General features: G+C 41.9%; 1 protein-coding gene across 2 annotated transcripts in view; it reads left to right on the forward strand.

Moving 5' to 3' along the window:
- Positions 1-5076: 5076 nt before the first annotated feature.
- PPM1A (protein phosphatase, Mg2+/Mn2+ dependent 1A) overlaps positions 5077-21102 on the forward strand; it is a 35094-nt gene continuing 19068 nt past the window's right edge. Inside the window, exons 1-2 of one of the 2 annotated variants that reach the window (XM_085061102.1) lie at positions 5077-5523; positions 19558-20409. In XM_085061102.1, the coding sequence (XP_084917228.1) occupies positions 19576-20409 (834 nt within the window). In that variant the 5' untranslated portion in view covers positions 5077-5523; positions 19558-19575. The remainder of the gene's footprint in view (positions 5524-19557; positions 20410-21102) is intronic. The other variant, XM_085061103.1, reaches the window with a different exon arrangement.

Below are 21102 nucleotides of genomic sequence, written 5' to 3' on the forward strand. Positions count from 1 at the left end.
GCAGTTTGGGAAGCACTTTTCAAGAGTCCAGCAGAAAGGGAATTATACAAAAACTGCTGCATTTCAAGAATGCAGGACGTTTGCATGTGATGTTCTTCAAAAGACCAAAATCTTTGCGACATCCTTCAGGTAAATTCAGTTTGGATGCAGGTTACACCCTAGGTGTGTGCTTTGGATGATTTAAACATCATGTGATTATTAATAATTTTCTGGAGTTCCCAATGGCACAGCTGCCTGAGCAGATCCCTACAGGTGTCATCACAGCAGGGTGTTGCAGGAATAGCACCAGGAAGACATAAAGCCTGCAGTGTAATCATCCATCTGGCTTTGAGGTTCCAAAAATAGGTGTATTCCCCTGGAGAAGGGATGGAGCAGGGCATCAGTACTTCCCAAACCAAACATAATGTTATTGCAAGATCACACTATTACAGGTCACACACATCATTAATATGATTTCTGTTAGATTACATCTAAGCATCTCTAATGTGTAAGGTAATTAATTAATTTTAGCTATCTAAAAATTAAGGATCTAGTCTAAGCAGTCATCTCAGCTTCTTCTGAACTCACAGAAACTACAGAAGAGAAAAAAGTCACCTTGAAAGAACTCACCCAACCTGCTCCAGACACCAGTGAAAACATGGGAATAATGATCACCAGTGTCCTTCCACCAAACCAAGGCAGCCCAGACAACAGCTTGATAATACATTTAATATTTAGATGAGTATTACCAGGTTATACAACTGCTCTTCAAAACAAAACAAAACAAAACAAAACAAAACAAAACAAAACAAAACAAAACTCCACAGTCTCTCAGCTCTTTAGTCTGCACAGCAACTTCAAATGTATTATTTCCCACCTACATCAGGGAACCACGGCAGACCATATAAGAGAGGAGAAACAGGGACAGTAAGTAAGAAGCTGAAACCAAGATTTCAGGTGAGAAAAGTTCAGGGTTTTTCTCTAGAAGTCAAGAAATCTAAATGGTGTAATACAACAGTTCACAGTTACAACAGTGATCTTCCATCTCTACTCTCCCCTAGTGAGGCTACATCTGGAGCCCTGTGTTCAGTTCTAGTCTCCACAGTTGGAGAAAGGCCAAGAGCTACTGGAGAGTGTCCAGCAGAGGCCACAAAGATGATCAGGAGTCTGGAGCATCCCTCTTCTGAGGAGAGATGAGGGAGCTGGGCCTGCTTAGCCTGGAGAAGACTGAGAGGGGATCACATCAATGCATAGAAATATCTCACAGGTGGATGTGAAGGGGACAGTACCAGACTTCTTTGGTGGTTCCCAGCAACAGGACAAGGAGAAAAGGCCATGAACTTAAACACAACAAAGGTTCACCTCAACGTGAGGAAGAACTTCTTATGTTGAGGGTGGCAGAGCACTGGAACAGCTGCTCAGGGAAATCACAGAGTGTCCCCCTCTGGAGACATTCCCAACACACCTGGACACATTCCTGTGTCACCTGCTCCAGGTGACCCTGCCTTGGCAGGGGGTTGGACTGGGTGATCTCCAGAGGTTCTTTCCAACCTGGCTATTTTGTGATCCTGTGATCCTGTGATCCTGTGATCCTGTGATCCTGTGATATTACTAAAAATCCCCTGTCTGAGGAACATACAGACAAAATTCCGATACTTCATTCTATACCTCATAATAAAAGAAGTTTAAGCACTCGTATTAAACCAGAAAGAGTTAAAAGGAGTGTTGGGCAATTCAGCGTGCAGAGATTACAGCAGGCTCCTACAGAGTATGGCCATTACGATGGAAGCTGATTCCAAAGTGCTGTTAAATTGCCATGTGATCCCAGTAGCAACTGCAGTCCCATTTTCTCTTTTTATGGGAAATGATGTCATTGGGAACAGCTTCATCGGGCTAAGTGTGGAATTTTCTAAATTGAGTTTTAATGAATAGACTGGACAAAGTCATCCTCCTGCCTGCAATACAACTGAGTGTGCATAGGTAGCAAAAAGCTGTTTATTTAGATACATAGATTTTTATCTCTTTCAGAAATACTCTTGGCAATTACCATCCATCTAGAGAGTTTTTAAAGCTGTAACAGGAAACAGAATTAAAATAGCCCAAAAATAATATTCTCTAAAAATAGGTCGAGTAGAAGCACATCATTTCAAATATGACTATAACGCTAAAAGAATTTTCTTGTTCCAAACAGTGAAATATAATCCTTCTCAGTAACTCATTAATGATTTATGACACAGTGTTGATTTTCACAATGGTTCTTGTTACTGTGGTGTTAATGAGTGTGGGGACTACTGGTCCCAACTATCTGTATCACAGCTTGAAGTGCAGCTAAAGAGAAAATAAGGAGTTGTACACTGGGAGATGTAGTCTCATCAGCTACAAATACATTTAGTAGAGGGATGTTATACATAGCTGTTTTATCCTAATTAAAAGTGATGCTTGAATTTCTTGTAAATATTTATTACCATTGTCAATGCAACAGGCAAAGCAAATCCAGGGAACTAAATAAAAGTTATGCTTTAAGAAAATATTGTGGTAATTTGACTTAGTCCAATTTCCCCTGAAAAATGTATAAATAGCAAATGAGAGCAACAAACTCTCTGCTGTCATTATATTCTTGCAGCTTAAAATGAGGGCATCACCAAAAAGATGCAGGGTCATGTTTTCATTCACTTTTATTTAAAAAAAATTCAAAACACAGACATAGGCAACATGGAATTTAAATGAAATACATGACTATAAATGATTCAAAATGCTAGGAAAGATTGATTAAAGTGGAAAATGAGGGTGAAAAAATTAAATTTATTTTTAAGTGTAGAAGTTAAAGAAACATGGCTCATGCCTGCAGGAACGACCCTGTGTAATCTTGGAGGGAAGGGAACGAGAAATGCAGTTTTAAAAATATGGATTGCATTAAAAGTATAATCTATTATCTTTGGATAACAAAAGGAAATTGAAAATTGCATTGATGAAGATTAAGGGAATTATTCTATGACCTTCCAAAATCTCCCTTTCATTGTGGAATATGCTGCATATTTTCAGTACATTTTGAATTTAAATCTCTCTAGGGGTCTGTTTCCACTAACAAATATTACTGCGTGTAGCTACAAAGGCCCGAAATTTCTAAAATAAAAGCCTGTAACAGTTAACAGAATATTAAGCAAGACTGAGCCGGTGCTCAGCATCATGATAATGATCACAATTAGGGTGAATACCGGGAGATCGGGTCCAAACATTCCATCCAGCCACAGACAGCAACGGGAAATGGAGATTTTGCAATCCGACTGAAACATGGTTGGTTTATCTATCACAGAAAAGCCATACGATGAGGTTTCCTTGTATTTTTCACAGCTCTTTTAGCTCCCTCCGGGCAGGGTTTTGCAGTTGTTGTAGGTCTGATCTGCCCAAGAGCCCTCAATAAACTTCCCTCAGTTGCTGATGAACTGCACTGGTGGTTGTCAACAGTGGGAATATAACCAGCAATTGGAGGGCTCTCCAAACATTCCGTTTAGGGAATGATTTGGGTTGGAAAGGACCTTAAAGACCATTTGTTCAAGCCTCCTGTCATAGGCAGGGACACCTTCCACTATCCCAGGTTGCTCCAAGCCCCATCCAACCTGGTCTGGAACAATTCCAGGGATGGAGCAGCCACAGCTTCTCTAGGAAACCTGTGCCAGGGCCTCACCACCCCTGCAATAAAGAATTTCTTCATCATTTCTAATTTAAAACTACTCTCAGTTCAAAGCCATTAACATATGGCTGTTTGCTGTGATTGCTGTTAAGGACACAAACGATCTAGACAACCTTGCTAAGCACCCACATCACCTCTCCCAGTCCTCCTCAGCATCTCTCCCTCTGTATTCAATTCCTCATTCACATCCTCATTTCCTAATCCTCCCCTGGAAGCACTCCTCCTGGCACACACTTCGCCTCAGAAATCCCCAGCCACGAGGTTTAGCCCTGCCTTGCTGGAATTAGCCATTCCTCCCAGAATCACCCCTCTCCCATCTCTTGAGCATCCTCCCCTCCTCGAGAGAAAAAAAGAGAGGTTTGTCTAAACGCTTTTCCTCTCAATTTGCTCCCCGCAGAGTGGTGGGGGAGTTGATCCATGAACACACTCCCATGTCTTTTGTCCACAGGCCAGCCTTCATCAAAGGGGGCTGAAACCCGTGGGATTATTAAACCTATTATGCGTTCATTACTGGTAATCCGCTGCTGATTTTGCCAGCGGTTGTGCTTCCAACGGGAAATCCTGCGGGGCTCTGATGGAGGTGAGTAGGAGTCCCTGAGGACTAGAGGACATAGTCGTGAGCTGTGCCAGGGGACGTTCAGGTTGGACATCAGGGGGGATTTCTTCACAGAAAGGGTGATTAATGGGCTGCTCAGGAAGGTGATGGAGTCACCGTCCCTGGAGGTGTTTAGGGAATGACTGGACGTAGCACTCAGTGCCATGATCTAGTGGACACGGTAGTGTTGGGTCATAAGTTGGACTCGACGATCCCAGAGATCTTTTCCAGCCTAAATGATTCTGTGATTCCGGGAGACGAGGCTGATCCCGCCAGAGCCTCCGGACCCACTGCCCGCTCCATCGCCCTCGGGTGAGCTGAGCTGCTGCCGCCACCGCACCGGGACCGGGATCCGGATGGGGATCGGAACAGGAGTGGGATCGGTATTTGGCTGGAGATCGGGATGGGGACAGGAGCGGGATCGGTATTTGGCTGGAGATGGGGATGAGGACAGGGACCGGGATCGGTATTTGGCTGGAGATGGGGATGGGGACAGGGACCGGGATGAGCAGCACCCGCCCCCAGCCCTCGCGCCAGCCTCTCCCCTCAGGGGCAGGGGCGGGGCCGATGACGTCACCGCCCCGCGCGCCGCTCCCTCGCGCCAGGCGCAGGCGCGGCGCGGCGCGGGACCCGGGGCGGAGGGTGATGTAATACCCGTAACGGCCCCGCTCCGTCCGACATCCGGGTATCCCGCCGGGGTGCTGCTGCTTTTTTTTTTTTTCCGCTTTTTTTTTTTTTTAAACGCCTTCTTTTTTTCCCCTGAAAAGCTCAATTCGTCCCCCTTTTTTGGGTGTTTTAATTAATTCTTTTTTTAACGGGCAAGGGAAACGGCGAGGAGGGAAAGGGCGCGGGGGCGCGCGCGCGCTCCCGCCTCCCCTCCCCTGCGGCGTGCGCGCCTGCGCAGAGGGGCGGCGGCGGCAGCAGCGCAGTGCGAGTGTGTCCGTGTGTCCGCCCGTCCGTCCGTCCGTCCGTCCGCGGCCGGCGCTCCGCGCGGCGCTGCGCGGGTGGGCGCGGAGCAGCTCGGGCGGGGGACGGAGACGGGGGGGGGGCCGGCGGCGGCGGGGGCGAGATGAGCGCTGGGCTCCCCCTGGGCACAGAGCCGCCCTGTGAATGAGCTGAGGCGAGGCCGCCAGCCGGGTGCCCCCCTCCTTCTCCTCCTCCTCCTCCTCCTCGTCCTCCCCTCCTTCCCCTTCTCCCCCGCGCACCGCCGGGAGCGCGGCCCTGCCCGCACAGCCGGCGCCGAACCGCGGCCGGGGGGGTAAGTGGCGCTGCGCAGTGCGGGGCCGGGGCGGGGTGAGGGGGCGGCGAGGCCGGGGCGCTGCGGGGCCCCGGGGCCTGTAAACAACCGGGGGCGGCGGGGAGCGCGGGAGCGCGGCGCCATCCCCGGCGGCACAGCCGGGAGCGGCTCGGGCGGCCCCGGGGAGGGAGATGGATGGGGAAGGGGGGTGCGATCCCGCCGGGATGCCGCTGCCGGCAGCCCCCCGCGCTGCCCCTGCATTGCAGGCGCCTGCTGAGGGTGGGGGTTTCCCCGCAGCCCCCCGGGCACGGCGGGAGGAGGGCGAGCAGCGGGGTCTGGGCCTGGCTCAGGTAGGAGCAGCAGCTTTCCCTTTCTCCCAGCCCCCTCCTTTCCTCGCCCGGAGTTCATTTAATAAAGGCTATAAACAGCCTCCTCTCCCATCGCCACCCAAACGCTCGGGGCACGGCACTGACCGGGAAAGAAAAAAAAAACAACAAACCCGCATCTATTTATAAAGCACCCCACCCTAGCGAGGGTCGGAGCATCAAGCGCTCCCCAAATAGTGACATTGTGATGCAGCGGGCGGCTTTCCCTCGCCAACGCCTTTCGGGCGTTCAAAGTTTGTGAGAGATTTCGGTGCCTTTGAAAACAATGTCGTGAGCAAAGGTTGCGCGGACGGTCTGGGATCTGTCACAGCGCGCGTGGTTAAAGTCCCTGGAAGAAAATGCTGTCCTCGGTGAGAAAGTTGTGCGGTGATGTGCTGGGCAATTGGGCTTGCGTGTGAAATGCCAGAGGTTCTGAGCATACATCTAACCTTTTTGTTACATTGGATTGTGTTCTGGTAGCTGTGATACAGTGTTAAGACTGGCTGGAGGTTAACTGTTTCAGGAGAATTGATTTGCAGACCTCTGTTCGATATGTATTTGTATTTATGTCGTACGATTAAAACATTTCTTAGTGTTGCCATGTGGCTGGCAAAATTTTGTGGTTACAGAGCTAATGTTTAAGTTTACGGTAGCACTTGGGAAGAAATAAATTTTTTTGAACTGTACCTTCTGTCAAGTGGGAAAGTGCTGTTCCTTGGGGTGGCCTCTGTGGTAACCCTAAGGTTTAAGGTCCTTAAGGTATGACATCCAAAGGAATTTTCTATTTTAATTTTTTTTAAAGCAGAAGACAGTTTTAGATCCCAAGAGCAGTAGCTGGAAAGAAGGTAGGTGATATGTTTTCCTTAGGTTGTGATGTTTAGCAGTAGAGTGAGTAGAATCAATTTATAAAGTAGAAGTTCTAACTCTTGTGATTCTAGGAAATTAATTTCTGAACATGATCCCTTGCAGCACTTTCCTGAGCTGTTTCAGTGATTAGGTGGCTGAAGCAGGTTTTGTGAAGTACTGGTGGAATTAAGGCTGGATGGTTACTGTTACTCAGTACCCTCAGTGCATTGCCAAATGACCAAGAACTGTGCAATTTCTACCCACATTTTTTCTCTGATAGCTTCCCTTCTGTTACTATTCATAGTTTCTTCTATGAATAACATCAGAGAAAAACGTGGGTCAGGGAAGTTTTACACTTTACCTATCCAATCACAGAGGCATTCAGAGGGAAAGTGTTAAAGGACAGCAGCTTGGATCCGTGCACCAGCATTAGCTATTCCTAAAGTTTTCACTCCCAGGCTTTTCTGGGTCTCCCTGTTGTATGTGAGACTGGGCTAAAAGACATGCTGATGCATCATGCCAATTATTAATGTTTTCCTCTCAGACATCTCTGATAAAATCCTTGGATAAATGTGGAGAGTTTGTCTTTCCTCTCACGCTCTTCTGGCATAGCCATGTTTTTCTCATATACAGGCAAGGCCTAGCTCTGGTTTAGAGGTTTAGTCCTCTGCTAAGTCCTTGTAAATCTCTCCCCTTGAGGTACAGGAGAAAACTATACCTGTTTTCCAAGTATTTCCATAACTGTCTATAGGTAAGCTCGAGATACTTTTGTCGAAACCAGAGAGATGGAAATGCCAAATGACTGGCGAAGCTTGCAGGTCCAAACAAGCAGAACTCAGAGCAATTTGAATCAAAGCAGAATACTGAAAAGTTTTAGTTTTTTTTTTTTTTTTGTCTATAAAATCAAGCTGGTTGCTTCTTATCTGGAGTGCAGCTTATGTGGTGGAGTTGAGTCATTCTTGCTGAGATAGCATTTTGAGAACTATCGTTAAAATGCTTAGATATTTAACTCTGGCACGGTATAATTTGCAAACTTATGTAACTGGTATGTTTTTGAATGCAGCTGTCAATAAGAGATCTTATTGCACTTTTCCTTTTTAGTGGAACAAGGGAATATAAAGCAGCTGCTTTCACAAGATGAACTAAATATAAGTAATTTAAGAATAGTATATTTCTTACCAAAATATTGATGTTGCTGTTGGTTTAATTTTTATGTGTTCAGGTCTATTCTGATGTACAAAATACTTATGTAATTGGCTAAGCAGAACGGCCTTGCAATTAGGTGATGGAATGATGCAGGTTTTGCTAATAAATAAGCAAATTTTTGAACAGAAAGTACTGTAAAACAGTTGTTTTCATTTTGCCTCTGCAAGCCAGGGACCTTCTAAAGACTTGAATAGTACTAATGTTTGAAGTCAGGACAATAGTGGTTTATCACAGCTAAACCTGAGCCAAACAGCATTTATTCTTACTATGGCATGTGGACCTTTGTAATTTTTGCTCCTCTTTTCTCATAAATCATACTTGACTTTTACTTTAAAAAAAAAAAGTATCATCTGTTTCTTTCTAAATGACGCAACTTTTAGTCTCATTTGTTCTTTTGGAAATTAATCTCTTTTTGGATAATACTTGGTTGCTGAACTCTTACTGATGTCTGTAGTTTTAATCATATGATCCAAATTTCAGTTTAAAATACTAGGATAAGAAATAAAGTTCTCTAACATTTACACATGCTCAACTACAATCCTCTTCGTTGAATGAATGGCAAATGCAAAGTATCAAGTCTGTATATACAATATGTAATCCCTGAAAAAATGACAGTGTTCTTAGGATATTTAAAAGATCCAGGGAATGTGCATAAATGTACATTTTATGGCATTTTATGTACATTCCATTCATCAGAGCTGAAAAATATTGTTTAAGGAGGATTCATGTACTTGAGCCATGATGGGATGCAGATCACAGTGGAGATAACATTTTCTACTTGTGGCTTTTTTTATGTTGCTCTCTGCCTGTGAAGGAACAATTTGGCTTTTATTAAGATTTAATATTTCTAGAGTAAATCACTTGACTCTTAAGACTGGGAAGAATGTTTAGACCAAGGGAATTGTAATCAGGGCAGGAGGAGAAAGCAAGTGTGATACCATGGGAGTGAATAGGCTGGTTTTTGTTCCTGGGTAGAGGCAGTAACCACTGGGAGTTACTGGTGTTAAACCACTACTGCAAGGTCTCCTTTTCTCTGTTTGTCTGCTAAACTCTGCTCTGTGTTAAACCACATACTGAGTTACAGATTTCTGTCAAGTTGCTATCTTTTTTCTTATTTGTTTTGTTTGTGTTTAAACACAAATACCAGTACAATTCACTAATGGATATTTCAGCTGCCTGTTGGAGTCTACAGAACAGAGTGTGTTTATAAATACATGAAACAGTTGCTCAGATTTTTTTAACAGCTCTTCTCAAAAGGTGTTTATTTGTGACTAAAACAGCAGAATAAAAACTTCTTTCACCAACAGATACTTCCAGTGAAGTACTCTTCTACTGTTTGGAGTGTAAACTTCATAACAGTATATATCTATATGTTTCAAAAAAGCATCTGAGAGTGCTACAAAGGAAAAAGCTAAACTGTCTAACCATGTTTCAATATTGAAATGCAGTTTACACAGAGAGGAAAAAGTACATTAGCCTCTTTATTGCTAACAGGTTAGTTCTCACTTGAAGTAAGTATATTTTAGCAGATAAAAAGGTCTCTGAAGTCTTCTAAGATAATAATTTACAAACCCAATAAACTCAAGTGTAACATGACTTGTATTTTGATAGCTGCAGTTTAAATAAAGCAAAGCACTTCAATGTGCTTATGGTGATACACCACGTGCAGTTGAATTATGTGGGACTTCTCAGATGGGTGATGTTGCTCTCATGCTTAAATGCCTTGCTGGATTGTGACCTAGAGGATGAAATGTGCTCTCATGTTGGGGTCTCAGCTGTAACTTGAAGGATTTCCTGTATCTATGTGTGCAGTTCATTTTTACTGCCATTTTTACTGTCCTTGTGATCTGAAATTCTAATGGTAGCCTGTATTCTTCTTGATCATATATCATAGCTATTTGTCCATTGAGTTCTGTGGTATTTTTTACTTAGAAATGCTCTAAAATGCAGTAGCAATGAGAACTGTGTAAACTGTGCCTGAGCTCTTTGTGTTTGGAGATGAGTTTAAGGAATTCTCCAGCTGTTAAGTAAAACCCAGTCTTTGGAAAGGAGTGCAGAATGTGGAAAAATGTGGGCGGTTAAGCAGCTAGCATTAAACTGTAGGAAAATTTAATGAAGAAAGAATCAGTTGCTGTCAGTAAATAATTTTCTGGTTCCCTCAGTCAATTGCAGTAAGTATTTGGACAGACCCTTGTTAAAAATCAAGTGCTGCTGCTCTCTCTAAAGAGCCGTTCTGAGGCTGCAGAGCAAGGCCCTGTAAGCTTAGGAAATGCTGGCATTAGCACTGCTTTCATTTTGAAGAACATGTGAATTCGACAGTGTCCTTATTAAGTGACCAGAATGTTTAGAGCTTTGATGAACTCTGGTTTGGACTGAGGGGAACACCTTTACTGCCTTGTTTGTCTTGGGCAAATCACCTCTCTGCTGGTAGGGGTAGAAGTGAACCTGGCAATCAGTGTGTCCCTCAGAGGAATGTCTTCTGTCCTGAAAGCTTATGTCTGCATAAATGGCTAAAAACAACAGGGTTGGTTTTTTCATTGGTTTCTTTTTTATATTTTTGTGTAGTCTTGGGCAAAAAATCCATTGCAGCAGTCATCTCCTAAACTTGTTCTTTTAATGAGATAGGAATGCTGGGGACGTTAGGGCAAAATAGCTTTGTAAATAAAAGCTCTGTGTGTGTGTACAAATGAACAAACTCCAGCTTTTCCTAAGCTTTGAGGATTTGACTTCCAGGTCTTAATGTGCTTCTGGCATAGTTTTGATGTCATTTCCTTGCAAGCAAAGCCAGGTTACAGCTGTAACTTTGGAACATTTCCTATTTTATTGCCATTTTATTCCCATGTGTAGTCATCAGATTTTAAGTCTCTCCTGTTCACTGCTTTTCCTATATCCTCACCAGAATAGTGTTAATGTTGCTGAGAATAGAACCCCACAAATGTTGTCATGTAAAGTGAAGGGTCTGGGTGATTGCTTATGTATTATTTCATAATATTAAGTGCTTGACTAAACAGGAAGTTTTGGGACCTTCATGCAAACATCATCTTCTAATTACTGGGCACACGCATACTGGTTGTGTTTTGTCTAAATAGTTTATTTTTATTTTACTCCCAAGCTGTATCTGTATAAACTGTATTTTCACTTGGGTTTCATTCTTCCATATTGATAAAATAAATTACTCATAAGACAAATCATAAACAGCTGGCTGATGCTTCTTGTAGAAGTTAGGAAGATCTGAAGTTTGAAAGCTTTAAATAATTAGTTTTTTAAAGGAGCAGTGACATTGGTGACCAACTGGTAACAAAAAGAGGAGAAATTAAAGAGCAGGTAGAGGGATGATTCCAGGTGTTCAGTTTTCTTGGAATAGATAAGACTGTATTAACTTGATTTTTACAACGTTTGTGGTGAGGTTATCAGTGAAACAGTACAACAGACGGATGGTGAGGTTCTGTAAGAATTAATCCACATTACCACAGGCAACAAACAATATCAGCTGTAAAAAAAAAAGTGGCAGTTTCCTGGACGGAGAGTGACTGTGTGAGTGTAATTTTTTTTTCCATATTTCAGAGACAGTTCAGTTAATGCATTTGCTGTTTTGTTTTGGTTTTTTTTTTTAATTATTGTTATTCAAGCCTCCCTTTGTTGTTGGAGTCTCAGCAAATAATCCCACAGGACCTTTTTCCATGAAGCATCTTTTTCCTGGTTTATTTTAACACTTAGCTAAAACACTGACAAAGACAAATTGGCAGTGGCTTGACTTCACTCCAGTTGCATTAGAACAACCAGAACAGTCCTGGACAAAAGCCATTCTGGTCTAGAGGCTCTGAACCCAATATTTTCACCCTTTTGGAAAGGGGCAGGATAGGCTAGAACTCCAGTTCTGTCTTGATTTTTCTGACTAGGTTTAGCTGAACTTGATAAAAAAAGTAAATGCTTTTTGTTTGGTTAGGCTTTTTTTTCCTTTGGCACAGAAATGGCGGTGGAATGATGTGAGCCTTCCTCTAAAGAAAACATTCCTCTGTGAATCTTTAACTTCTTTTTTTTTTTTGTGGCAGGTATTGTTTGATTGGTAAAACTGACAGTGAACCAAAGATATTGAGGCTTCAAGCTGTAAAGGAGAGATCAGAAAAAAGACACCTAGAGAAAAGGGGGGGTTTAGCTATTATTTGAAGTATTTGATACGTTCAGATTTGTTAAATTCTTGCCCTGTAAGTGGCTTATACTCAAGTAGGGATTTTCAGTTAGGCCAACAATGTCTAGGAGTGGGGTGATGATCTGTTATGATGAGAAATGACAGTGGTAGAGCACTCGTGGTATTACAAATACTGGAAAAAATTGTAATTAGACTTTTATGGGTTACTATAGCTCCATTCTTCTGGGTTGTCTCTTTCTGTTTCCTTTTCACCCATGTTTTCTTTGTGATGAAATTGTTGCTGTGTGTTGGAATGGCTGCGTAGCACTGTGTACTCCTTCTGTCATGAGCAGCTTGGTTGGAATCCTTAAATTCACTTGTTTGCCTTGTTCTTTCAAAAAATTTGAATCTTATTACATCTCATTGATATATAAAATGAAGCAAGGTCTTTCTTTCTCCCAAATTCTGTCTACACAGCCTGCAGCTTCTTTGGATCTTCCAGTTCTTTTTTGCTGTTTCTTCAGTGGGGCTCTGAATTTTGGCTGGAGCCTGCAGGAATTTCTGCACTGCTAACAAAGCAGTTGTCTAGGCTTTGTGTCTAAAATGGGTGTATTTTGTTTATCTTCCAACACTTCTAAGTAAGAAATCTTTGGAAAATGAAGTATAACCAGAGAGGTGCTGAACTCAGCACCAGCATGGACATGTTTTCTGCTTATTAATGCTTTCAAGCAAGGACCTTGGTGTTTTCATTCTCATGCTGTTCAGACAGCAGCACATGAATATATGCAGAGCTACCTCATCGATTTTCATAGTCCTTGTTAGTGCCATTTTGGTTGTCTACATAGTTTTTTACAGTGATTGGGCTGCTCATACTTTGATGCTGCTGTGTTTTTTTTCTCTTATGCCTTCCCCCTTCTAATTTGTAATACAGATGTTTAGAAAGAAGTAAGAATTCTGTCTGGACCAAGAAATACTCACTTAATTGTGTTCTGAGGGTGCCAGTCATGTTGGGATCCTGATGAGTGATTGGCACTTGTGGATGCGAGTTGTATCTCTTCTCAGAATCAGTGTAGTGATTTTTCATTCCCAGCAGCAGTCTTGGTGATTCTGGAAAGAACTTAATTTCTTCCATAACTGGCCATATTTCAAAATTAACTCCATAAAGAATTCTTAAAACTACATCACCATCTTTCAAACTTCTGAAGGAACAATTTGTTAGAGGTGAATTATCTTTTTCAATGTCCAGGGCTTCCTTTTTCAAAAATCAGATTACACATGTCTCTGCTGGAGAGAGTTTGAACCTCAGCCAAAATACACTCATATTGAGAAGCTTCTCGTTTAACCTTGGAACAGGTTTAGTTGTCTGCAGGAAAGGTAGGTAGGAGCAGAAAATAATGTTTTAAGAAGAAGCTGAAACATGTTGTTGGAGGGAGGGTGTTAACTTAGAAATGGTTACCTTCTGTGTTCCAGAAGGCTTTAATAATCCTCTCCTAAATCCTACCTGCCCTGCCATACACACCACGTGAGATAAAATATTTTGCTGCTTAGTACAGAGAGGCATTTGGAAAGGCTGTCAGCTCCTAGCAAGGAGAAGGGATTTTAAGCAGAAGTTAGTTTAAAAAAAAAAAACAACTCTCCAAATAACTTAGCTCAGTGAAATGGCAGTGCCTGTGGACCAACTATTAAGAGGTCTGAGCTTGAAGGTGTTTGCATGAGAGCTGCAGTGATTTAGTATTTTCTGCTGTGCTGTGACATTGTAATAGCCATCACTGTTGCATATTAATTACTGGGAGAGAGGGAGGGTAAGTTGAGAAAGTTTGGAACAGTTCATACTTTGCCTCATGCACACAGAGTTATTGCTTCCTCTGGGTTTTTTTTTGTCTGCCACAAGCCATACCTCCTACATCTGTCCTAAACCAAAAGTTTGTAAAGTAATTAGAAATTTCCTTACCCGTATGTGTAGTTTCCTATGTTCTTCCCTTTGCAGATGTCTTGCTGAAATGTAGCACAGACTACAGTTGCATCCCCACGAAGCAAATGTTCTGGTGGAGAAATGGTGGGTTAGTCTGTGCTTATTAAAATAGCCCCACTTCTGTATTTTATTTCTTTGACCTCTTTTTCATACATAGTTCACGTCTCCTAGCTGGCCATGTATTCCTGTGTCTGAAAGTATACATTCAGAAACATCAACTGTAATTTTTTAGTGTTTTATTGATGTTTCAAACTGTGAGTGCCAGAACTCAGTCATATAGCCTCCAATAGGTTTTAAATAGTTTCATTGGCAAGAAGCTTTTTCATGACTTCATTCAGCCCATGACTGTGGTGTAATTATGTCTCCTCATCTGCGTGTTCTGTTTTATTTTAGTCATTCTTCCGATCCCTGGGATGTTCTCTGACATGTTATTTGTTAAAATTAATTGATTTGGGGCATCCAGTATGTACTGTCAGTTTTTCATTCAACAGGCTGTAACTTCTGAAAATGTTTCCACGTTTGCACAATTACATGCTGTCTGGCTACTGCATGCAGCCTCCTGAAGGCAGAGGGAAAAGTACTGTGGATCAGGCTGGAGGTGAACAAATGCCCTTTTTCTAGTCAGCAGCCATCTGTATAATTTGGTGACGTGCTCTGTGTCCTGTAGTTCAAGTAAAGGTTGTAATCTTTCTCTTTGGTCCTCATTACAACACCCAGGGTGTAATGTCACAGAGAGAATTGTTCCAGGAAATTGGAGTGTGGGGATATTTCTCAGCTTAGTTAGAACAAGTGCCTGTGACTTCAGTGCAGTTCATATAAGCAGCTTATCCTAGTGGAAGGAGTACAACTTGAACATTGTTTAAAAAGGATTATTAATTTGCATATTGTTCAAGTGGAAGGTTCAGATGGGGGTGGTTAGTTTTCTTGGACAAAACGATCAAATCTTTGTCCAAATTCCTTGGGAAAATAAATTTGTATTTCTGTAGGGGTATGCGGAGTTGCATGAACTGTCTTTTGTGAGCAATTTAGGGCTTATCTTCATTTGAACCTTCAGGCAAATGAACGAGCAAATAGCAAACCAGTAAAATTTATCTTCCTGTGTAGCAGAAAGCATTACAGTTGTGCTGCCTGGATAGCACAATTTGAGGAACAAATGAAGGGGCAAAGAGATTTCATGCATTCCAGTGATGTATCTCTGGTTGTCCATGGTTGTCCATGGCCTGGTATACTAATTACCCTCCTTTTCTTTGCCACTCTGTTCTCCAGTTGCATCTACTTTCAAGGAGTTTAGCTACTGACTCTTTGGCATGCTCCATTCATTATTTCGGTTTTGTTTCTAATGCTGCAGTCCTTTGAATTTTGGCACTCTTGTGTTTTATCCAAGATCTTGTTATTTGTGTTGATTTTTCTAGGCCCTGTACAGTATTCTTACTTTTCCTTCTGCAAACTGCAACTTGAGTTTTCCGTGTGCCTGCTGGAGAGGCTGTCCTTCAGTTTGACCTCCACAAAATCATTGCTCCAGAAATTGTGGTTAAAATGCACTTACACACACACATAGATGCATCCCCTTCCCATTTATTTCTGTTCACAGGGGTCCATTTTCACATCTAGTTTTGTTCAGATGCTTCTCTGTTCTTCAGAACCAAAATCCAGAAACTTTGGCTGCAGAAAGCTCTTCTCTTTTAGGACCTAAAACTAATGGAAGTCACTAGTACAAAAAGGGTGATCCAAAAATCATCGTAGATTAAACTTGAAGTTTGGCTCATCACTGTGCAGTTGCAGCACCAGATGATGTGTTAGTCACCATTAAGGAAGAAAATGTTGCACCTCTTACCTTTTTACAAGGCACCACCTTGTGAAACCACTTTGTGTTCAGAAGTCTGAACACACTTCTGTTCAGAATGGTCCTTCTCTAAGAAAGATAACCCAATGGGTGGTGTATGTTTGCCACTAAACTTCATGATTAAAGTGCCTTTTCTCTTACTTTGCCTTTAATACGTATAAGAAGAATGTCTGTCTCCTTTAGCACATATGTGCATCATTCAGACATCCCAAAAGTAGAGGCTTCCAGAGTGGAGGACTGGTTCTGTCTCCTGCCATGAGACTGCAGTTTTCTAACATGATTGTACAAATGCGTGACTGGGTTAAGAAGGGGAAGGGTAGTAAAATTTATTTGAAGAATAAAGGTCATAAAAGGAGGACTCCTCTTAAGAAAGATGACTAAAGACATAAAGAGATGCCGAGTTAAGCCATGTTCAGGGGTTTTTTTATATATTGCAGGCATTGCATGCAGTCTGTTCTGGGTCTGTGTTTTTACATAACAAAGTCATGCTGTAACTTGGGCACTTGCTCTGCTATAGGTTAATCAGGTTTGTGTACAGAGTTTTATGCTTAACCAAAGGTGTCATTCCAACTCAATCACTGTAGTGCACAAAGCACCTCATCAAAGAATGACAAATGTGCTCATAATTCAGGTAGACACCAGCATGTGAAAGATGTTTCCGTAGATTTGGACTCAAAAACAGGTCTGAAAGGTATTTTTAGTAGAAAGGAGGCATGGCTTTCATACCTCAGCCTTTCTCGGTGTGTGTCTGTCCCTTCTTTTAAAAGTAAGATTCTTTGTTTTTCATAGCTAAGACTCTTGAAATTCTTCAGGTTTTAACTACGCATTGAGGGTATGGTTGGAGAAGTTGCAGAAAGCCTCCAATTCATCAGAATTCACTGATTGGTCATATTAAATGGAAATTTTTCTCAATGAGAATTGAAATTCTGGAAAAACTCTGAAGTTCTGGCATGTTTATCCTATCCACAAGTAAACAATGCTTTTTCTGCAGATACAGTGAGGATTTTGAAAACCTGGGCTATTCTCCTGCAGGTTTAGACTGCTGTTATGGTGGAAGTCTGATTAGCTCAAGTGTGGCAGGGAAGACAACTGCAGTCTGTTGTTGCAGTTTTCAGAAGGTGATCACTTCATGCTATGGGCTGTTGATAATTTCCACGTTGTGGTTTTCCTTCTGCCTGGCTGTATTCACATCCATGGTGGGCCACTCTCTCCCCTAAAGAATCCTGGCTCAACCTCTCACCTCCAAAGCTTAGCTTAAAAGAGCACCAGCTTTCAGGTCGCCTTCTGGGGAGGTATATGGCAATTCGGTATTTAAATGGAGAGTGAACTGTTAACTTTGCAGTTCTGTAGTTGTTAGAACTTCACATAGACTGTGTGTATGCATGTATTTTTAATTGGGATTGACATGAAAAACTGCTGAGCAGGACAAACAGTTTACAAAGCACAACTCTGAATGTTGTATACATAGCAAGGTGAGATATTAGAAGAAAAATGGCCCTTTTTAGTCCAGATTTTGACAGTGTTTGTGGTCAGTGTAACTATATCCTGTTCTTAATGTTTTTGTGTTTCAGTTTAAACACAGCAATAATGTCAAATACCTCACAAAAATATATTTGCCAGGGTAGTTTCTGCTTTTTGAGCTCTAAATTAAGGTGAAAAAGTTGGATATCTGCATTCTGTTTAATGATCTCCTCAATAAGAGAAATTCAGTGTTAAACTCTGCTGCTGTCATAGAATGAATAAAAAGTATTATTCAGCAAAATAATTCCCCATGTGATTTATAGCAGCATTCTGTAATTATTTTGATCACTCTGACTTCACTGGAGTTGCATGCGAAGATAAAAAAGTCTTAAGTCGTATTTTTTTCCTAGCAACTGCAGTAATGTGAACCTCCTGCATGTGGTTGGGACACAAGACACACACCGTGCCCACTGTTTTGTTGGTTAGTTACAGCTTGCTTGGGCATCAATATTTTGTGTTCACTTGAGAAGAGACAGAGCTGCAGAGCTGGGTTTGGGGTGAGAGGAAGCAGAGGTGAATTGCTGCTGCCATCCCTGTACAGCAGAAGTATATGTTTTGTTTTTCTTAACAAATCATGTGAGCCAAAGAGTGCATAACCAGGCCCCGTGCCTCACATTTGAATCACTGTTGTGGTGAGATCAAATATAAACATTTCTTGACTGTTTATTTTAACACATATGTTTTAGAAAAGGTTGATCGTGGCTGGAAGAGATAGTGTGAAGAGCTTTGTTGGATACATGGTGCCACTAATGGCTGGTGCTATATTGCAATAAAAATGTACTGTCAAAATGTGGTGTTGTCACTTAAAAAACTGGTCAAATATATTCCATGGTCAAGTTAAACATTTCTAAAACCCCTGGTGTACTGATTTTTCTGCCAGCGCAGCTGCTTAGTTGAGGCCTCAGGTAAAATCTGTTTCTGAGGTTCTTTTCACAGCTAGTTTTTGGCAACAATCTTCAAATAGAAAAGCTCATAGTTTTGTTCCATTGCCTTGTATTGTATAACAGTGATTTGGAGACTCTTTGATGCTTCCCAAGGGAGAATTTGCAAGTATGTAAAATGTGTGACCTATTTTGTATGATTTTTTAATAATGAATGCACAAATAAACCGATGTGGATTAGAAGGGTGGGTTGGATGGTTAGGGTGTGAAAGCCATGAAGATAAACCAGTCAGTTTACACTGTCTGCAAATATAACTCTTATTCTCTTAAGCATGAATATTTGCTGCATCACATCCCAAGGAGGAGAGGGCGTGCAGTGTATGGGTCTGGCTTGAATCTTGATTCACACAGGAATTTACAATACGTGTGATTTTATTTTCAAACAGATTTCCTCAGACTTGTCAGGGGCAGTTGCCTTTCAGTGAAGCATGAATACATGAGGGTTTTAAGTAAATCTGCAGCACAGGCATCTGAGAAGCTGCTGTGTAATTTAACTGAAAATCTAAGGATGAGCTTTCACAAGATGGCTGAGCCAAACTAATGGCTTGCTGCTGCCTAAAGGGACAGCTGCTCTGTTCCTTCCCAGTCCTGCTCCTAGTTTATCCAGTGTTGTTTTTCCCTTATGCAGACTGTGGCATCTTCTTGGTCATTCAGATAATTTATCTGTTTTAAAAACACAAAAACAACAAAACAACAATAAAAAACCAAACACCCTGAAACACCCTTCCTAGAAGAAAACCTAATCAGTTTCCTTTCATTTCCTCATCATTACCAGAAAAGTGGTGTTAGCAGGAATTTGTGGCCAGCAGGTAGAGAGCTAGGGAATGCCACTGTCCTGGAAACATTGAACTCTTTCATGGCTCATTGGTTACAGGGAACACTATTCAGATGCATGCCAGTTAACAAGTCCTCATTGAAACTGATTTCCTACATAGTTCTATTAGAGGCTTTTGTCAGAACTTTGAATGACAGTGAATATAAATTTTTCAAGTAAAATAGCTGAAAATACAAAAATTTGAAAAGTGCAGTTCAGCTAGTAGTAGCGTCCTTGTTTAAATTGGATGAAAGCAATGCAAATTCGACTGGAGACACAGAAAAATCAGGTTTATAGCTGTATATTTTGGTCACCTTGACATTATCTGTGCCATTATTCTAAAGCTTTCCAATTGGATTTTTAAATGAGACATTTAAGAAATATCTTAATAATCCTTTTTTTTTTTTTTCCTTTGTAGAACTGAAGGAAGGTCACCATGGGAGCATTTTTAGACAAGCCAAAGATGGAGAAGCATAATGCCCAGGGGCAGGGGAACGGGCTGCGTTACGGTCTGAGCAGTATGCAAGGCTGGCGCGTGGAAATGGAGGATGCACACACGGCTGTGATTGGTTTGCCAAATGGACTTGATGGATGGTCGTTTTTTGCTGTCTATGATGGGCACGCTGGATCACAGGTTGCCAAGTACTGCTGTGAGCATTTATTAGATCACATCACGAGCAACCAGGATTTTAAAGGGCCAGATGGGCCACCATCTGTGGAAAGTGTAAAGAGCGGCATCAGAACAGGTTTTCTGCAAATTGACGAACACATGAGAGTCATCTCCGAGAAGAAGCATGGCGCAGACAGAAGTGGGTCAACAGCTGTGGGTGTCATGATTTCTCCCCAACACACGTACTTCATCAACTGTGGAGACTCGAGAGGTTTGCTCTGTCGGAACAGGAAGGTTCATTTCTTCACACAGGATCACAAACCAAGTAACCCGCTGGAGAAGGAGCGTATACAGAATGCAGGTGGCTCCGTAATGATTCAGCGTGTGAATGGCTCCCTTGCTGTTTCAAGGGCACTTGGGGACTTTGATTACAAATGTGTCCATGGGAAAGGTCCTACAGAACAGCTAGTCTCACCCGAGCCTGAAGTTTATGAAATTGAGAGATCGGAAGAAGATGATCAGTTCATCATCCTGGCTTGCGACGGTATCTGGGATGTTATGGGAAATGAAGAGCTGTGTGACTTTGTAAGATCCAGACTTGAAGTCACTGATGACCTTGAGAAAGTTTGCAATGAGATAGTTGACACCTGCTTGTACAAGGTAGCCAGACTCGAGAGAAGGAGTTTACTGTGTTTTCACTATTAGAAGTTTATGAACAAGTTAATAATAAGTTTGATTCCAGTCTCTAAGTATCCAGTGGTTTATGTTAACATGACTTTGACAGTGGCGACCATGCTTCCCACAAAAATGGTGATAGAGGGGGAATGAACACACAACAGAAACAATGTTTTTCTGGGTGGTTATGTTTAATTAAAAGTTCTAACCGTGTACAGATACATTGTGATCAATGGAAAACTAGAAGCTGATGGGATTTGCAGGCAAGCCAAAGACAATGACTGCCCTCTTCTGTTTCATAATACACTTTACAGAACCTTAACTCTTAAGACTTAATCAGGCTAGAGAGTATTTTTCCCCTTCCTAATCTCCCCCTGCTTTCTTGGGCACATAGTAGTAACATGACTGTCGTATTTACGCCAAGATAAATGCAGAATCAGTGAACCTTGACTTCATATTTTGAAGACCTGGCTTCCTAAGTTAGTTTTTGTTTTGGTTTAATTACTGTATTTCTTATTCACTATTATGTGGTACAGCTCTGAAACCAGCTCAAGTAGAAGATAAGATGTGGTTTAACAAAACTATGTAACTTTGTCTGCATTAACTTCTACTTTGTATTATTAAGTTGCAGTGTGATGCAGTTACTGAGTTTCATAGCTTGATACTTATTTTGCAAAG

The sequence above is a fragment of the Lichenostomus cassidix genome, chromosome 5, assembly GCF_008360975.1.
Source record: "Lichenostomus cassidix isolate B80296 chromosome 5, HeHo_3.0, whole genome shotgun sequence".
NCBI lineage: Eukaryota > Metazoa > Chordata > Aves > Passeriformes > Meliphagidae > Lichenostomus > Lichenostomus cassidix.